This window comes from Gambusia affinis, linkage group LG04 (assembly GCF_019740435.1).
Source record: "Gambusia affinis linkage group LG04, SWU_Gaff_1.0, whole genome shotgun sequence".
In the NCBI taxonomy this organism is placed as follows: domain Eukaryota; kingdom Metazoa; phylum Chordata; class Actinopteri; order Cyprinodontiformes; family Poeciliidae; genus Gambusia; species Gambusia affinis.
The window spans coordinates 30,065,772-30,070,888 of record NC_057871.1 but is presented as its reverse complement, the minus strand read 5'-3'; the positions used below and the strand labels follow the sequence as shown (position 1 = coordinate 30,070,888).

The window sequence follows — 5,117 nt, the reverse complement described above, 5'->3', positions numbered from 1 at the left end:
TTTCTCATGGACTGAAAAGGCAATTCTCTGAAGTTAAATTCTTGCCATTATTTATCCTTTTTGAAAGGATTTAATAAAATCTAGGTCAGCACACAGAGTGTAGTGCAACCACTGCTTCAGAGATCTCCTCAGAAAGGCAGCAGTGTTTCTCAAAACACGAAACAATGAGCGTGTAATTGAATCCTGCAGGATTAACAGAAGGGTTTTATGCTCTAGTTGGTCTGGGAAGGAGGACTAGATTAAAAAGATGTACATCCACAATCTCCTCCTCTGATTCTCTGTCTAGATGCTGATCACCTTAAAGGTCTGATAAGCATTACATCAAAACTCATCAACAAAGCAATTAGGAAGAAATTAGCTCAATTTTAAACCGCAGTGGTCACAATAGTATTCATACCACTTCCTTTTTTGGTCACAACCACAAACATAAATAGATGACATTTGACTTTTATGTGGAAGACCATCACAGTGTGGTATACAATTGTGAAGTAGAAAGAAAATTATACATGACTAAAAACATTTTTTACAAATACAAAACTGAAAGGTGCGGTGTGCAAAAGTATTCAGCCCCACTGGGTCAATATTTTGTGGCGCCACCGTTTCCTACTGTTTCAGCTGATAGTCTTTTAGGGTTTTTCTCTCCCAGACTTGCAGTTCTAGTGACCTGAAATAGTCAGTAGGTATTTAGTAGGTATCTTATTTAAAAAGAAAGAAATTACAACTAGCATATTTCATGATTTTCTTTCAGCTTTCAGTGCTCCTTTAAAACACGGCCTTTTTCCAGTCTGGTCACATTCTAATCTGACCCTGAAGAAGGACAGAGAGAGAAGATAAAGAGAAAAGTCTGTCACTCACAAGAACAACATAAAGAAACAATTTCAAAGGATCCTTTCAGTAAGTTGAAGGCTGCTGTTACAAAGTCACATCTATTTCATAAAAGATGTGACAGAAGTCCCACTGACATGAACCTGTTGGACCGTGCAGGTGTTGGAGTAAGAGACAAGGACCACAGCAACTCAGATCCTACAGTCACATTGGAAAAATTTGTCCTTCTTTAAAGCTGATGCTTGATGAGATGATTTGAAGCAGGTGGCTGGTGAGCAGAACCAGAGAAAAGGAGAAGAGAGCCGAGGAAATACAATGATTATGATAATTATCTTTTACAGGAAGCTAACCGAATTTGCCATTCAGCAGAATCCTCCAGTCCACCTCGATAAACAAACGTTTCACCTTTCATACTGTCCAGCATTAAAAGTTGCAGTAAGGATCTGCTTCATGTTTCTTATTGCATGTGCAGCCTTTCCTCCTCTACATAGTCAAGAGGAGGAAATAGACTAATTGTTCATTAGTTAGACAATGGAAAGACAGGAGCCATAAAATTACACAAACTGAAATGATCAAAATAAATTAGATTAATGGAAACTCACCAATTTTGAAAATAACTCAAATTGTTTGATAAAAAGTCCTTGCACTACTTTGATACGGTTTCTTGATTGTATCAAAATAGATGGATTTTGCAAAACTGTGATGGAAACTCATCACACGAGTCACATGATCAACAACCAGATTTTATTACTGATGAAAACAACAAAGGTGAATGGATTGTTTTTTCTTTTGTTTGTTTGTTTGTTTTGTTTCTGTTTTTTTTGACAGTGTGCAGCTGGCTCCACCAGAGCTTCCAGCATCACAGAGTTCATAAAAAGTCTAAAAGATGCCGACGTCTCCTCTGATGGATAATAGGTGATCATTCTCTCACAGTCTCCCATGGAGCAGCTGCCAATACTCTACAATCGGAAAACAGAGAAGGTACAGTTTGTGAAACATTCTTATTATTTCCTTGCAAACATCAATATACACCAAAATGGATTTGCACCACACAAAATGAATATGTATTACAGAGAACTGTCACACCCTCACAGCTGTGTGCAGGAATGTGTGTGTGTGGTACCAGCTTCACTTCATCAGAGAGAGGTACTGGAGCAGAACAGATTGTTTTCTTACTCACCAGTGGAAATCAGGCTCCAAGTTTGTTCTTTCATTTGAAAATAAACTTTTACCCACCTGGATCTCTGTCCGCTGCCTTCCTCTGTGGTTGAGGGGACAGGATGTTATTGTAGACTTGGAGAAATGTCACCATCTAAAGCAATGATATGAGCCTGAGTCTAAAGAGCTGGATTAAATCAAGATCTAAACTTGTTGCATTTTAACATAATATAGCTTTTGTATTTTGTAAAATAATAATAATAAAATCAAAGACAAGCTTCAGTTACACATCCCTATTCTAGCCCTAACAAAGGCTCTTTAAAGTATGCAACCTTTTAAATGAGGCTTTAAAGGGTCACAGTCAGCTTCTCATTAGGATCTTTGACCTTAATACGCCCAAAAAAATGCTTCAGTTTTGAAACAGCCACACAGAAAAGTGATTAGTGAAAGCTCCTTACTTTGCAACCCTCCAAAACCAAAGATACTCAACAATGACCGGCGTTTAATCCACCAACACTCAACACTCTAGCTCCTCCCCTTTTCCAACTTTAATAAATGCTTTGGTGTCAGGATGTTTGCTTCTCACTGCCATCATGCTCCTTTACCAGCTGCTCAACTTTTTCTTTGCAGCCTCCAAAAAGGAGGAGGACTCCAAGTACGACCTGTCCCTGTACAAGCGTGGAGACTTGCTGGAGGTGCCCCGGACGCTGTTCACACATTTTGGTATTTACCTGGGTGACAACCGGGTGGCTCATCTCATTCCAGACATCCTGCCTGCCATCACTAAAGATAAATCTGCAATAGCCAAGATGGTGACAAACAACCGCCTGTTGATGGGCGTCATCACCAAGGTGGCCAGCGTCAGAGTGGACTCTGTGGTGGACTTTGCGTACGGCTCTGACATCCTGATCAACCACATGGACAAAGTGTGCAGCCAGCCTCCACTGGATGGGGATGAGGTGGCACGAAGGGTTGAGAAGCTGCTGGGATCCGTCACCTACAGCTTGCTGTGGTACAACTGTGAACATTATGTCATGTACTGCAGATACGGCATGGCCATCAGCTACCAGACATACCAGGTACATCCAGTTTTACATTCAAATTCAAAAATACTTTATTAATCCCAAAGGGACATTAAATGTTGTTGTAAGTCATCAATTTAGATTCTTCAGTGTTATTGAAGATGGTGATGGCTGTTGGCAGGGAAGATGTTCTGCCAAGTCTAACAAGCTAAGGCAACGCTTTCAGAACTAAATCTTTGATTTAAGTAAATATTTGGGGTTTGAAATCTGTTCTGAATCAGGCTGCTGACTTAAAAAAAATACCAAAAAGTAATTTAGGCAAAAAATAAAAAAATAAGAAATAAGAATCACTTTTGGGAAAGAAATGACTTAGGCCAATATTTTAGGAAGATGACAATATTTAGACTGGTCGAACCAAAATACTGCTTATGATAATCTTTTGGACACATTTTGAAATGTATATTAACTTGTGTTTTTTGATATTGGCAATGTGGTTTGCTACTCCCTGAAATCTCCCGCAGAAATGAATTGATCCTGTTTATTATTATCTTACATGTGTCTTTATGTTTGCATTCGAGAAATTAATTTTCCAGGAATATTCTTGCAAAAGGTCCAAGGACTCAATTCAACTTAATTAATTTAATCAGACGATCATCACTGTTAATATCATAAGGCTTTCTTCAAAGTATCCAGTTTATACACAGAAATAGAAAATCAAAACTATCCAACTTGTTTAAAAGGTCTTCTCTGTTAGGATCTCTCTGCTTATTGCTTTGACTCAGTAACTTGACAGTAATCCTACCATGTCATGTGCCAATTCAAATATAGACTGATGTCAAATGTCCTCATGGTCGATGGACTCATATTTCACAATATGTACATGCTTTAAATCTGACTCACTAACATGTCCTGTTATGTTAGTTAAAGTGAAATGAACCTACAATCATTCATGATGCAAGTAGCTCCATCTAGTGTTAATCCATGTCCAGTCATAGTCAGCCTGACCTCCACTGCTTCTCCCCAGCACTAACCCCATGTGATCTGCTTGTCTCCTGTTTGGCACAGTTCTGCACCACGGTACGTAAGATCGTGTTCAGCAGGATGAGCGCCTACCTGACGGCACTGTGCGGCGTGAGCTTCATGCTGTACCTGAGCTGCGTCACGCCGCTGACGGTCCTCCTCACCGCGCTCATCTCCTTCACCATCTGGATGGCTTCATAGGCTCATCGTGTGAAACAGACTATAAATGATGTCCAGCAAAATCTAAACAATATGCATCAGGAACTCCTGGTTAAAACTTTTTGGTTGCCATTGCAGCAGGGATAGATGTTTCTTCTAGATTTGTTTGGACTTCAGTTGTTGTTTTCTTACTGTCTTGTACTGACTGGATAATAATTTGCAATAAGAAGTGGTACTGCTTTAAATGTATTTTGAATTGTATGTGTAAGTATTCAGCTCAAATGTTCAGCGGTTTCAGGTAATAGATTTTAGATGTTTTTTCATTAAACAAAGTCACAACAACTTTAGTACATACCTTTAGTATGAAGGTTAATGGGAGAGTCAGCAAAAACACTTTTACTATTTTCAGAGTCAATAATCAAACATGTTTCAGGTTGTCATTAAGTATGTTGTTAGACTGCATTCTACTGTGACGTGATCATGGTAAATGTGAACAGAACGTGTCACATGCTTCCTGACTCTTCACTGAACATTGTGTGCTGCATTGTTCTGGAACAATAATAAATTATTGATTACACATGCTATTATTTACATAAGTGATGTGAATCAAACTAGTCCACCTGTCTGAGCAGAGCCTGGCAGACTGAGGTCACTGCTGCACAAAATGATGATCAAGAAACTGACAGGTCCATGAATGTAAGATAGATCACTGGTACTGAAACGAAGTGTGGCTACATTGATCAAAAAGAAAAATGTCAAAAGTGTTTATTGGAAAGCTTGAGTTGTTGATCATTTTCACCTGTATGGAAAAATATGAGATGAGAATTTTTTTTCTGAATGGAAAAAAAACAATCAGCAATTTTCTTACTGTTGCATAATAATTCTGCACAATTGCTTCCCAATAATTGTACACATACACTGTAAAATGTAAAA

At 38.7% G+C, this 5,117-nt stretch overlaps 1 protein-coding gene across 1 annotated transcript; it reads left to right on the top strand.

The window, feature by feature from the left end:
- The first annotated feature begins 2,554 nt into the window (after positions 1–2,554).
- On the top strand, positions 2,555–4,908 carry LOC122830425 (lecithin retinol acyltransferase-like). Its single transcript, XM_044115766.1, has 2 exons — positions 2,555–3,062; positions 4,071–4,908. Exons 1-2 carry the CDS (start codon positions 2,577–2,579, stop codon positions 4,224–4,226), a joined length of 642 nt encoding a protein of 213 aa, XP_043971701.1. The 5' UTR covers positions 2,555–2,576; the 3' UTR covers positions 4,227–4,908.
- Positions 4,909–5,117: the final 209 nt, after the last annotated feature.

What these genes read in the sequence shown, in the direction of transcription:
- LOC122830425 (XM_044115766.1), top strand. Translation starts at nt 2,577, where the DNA reads ATGCTCCTTTACCAGCTGCTCAACTTTTTCTTTGCAGCCTCCAAAAAG. An exon ending in TCAGCTACCAGACATACCAG is followed by an intron (nt 3,063 to 4,070) that starts GTACATCCAGTT and finishes TGTTTGGCACAG; the next exon opens with TTCTGCACCACGGTACGTAA.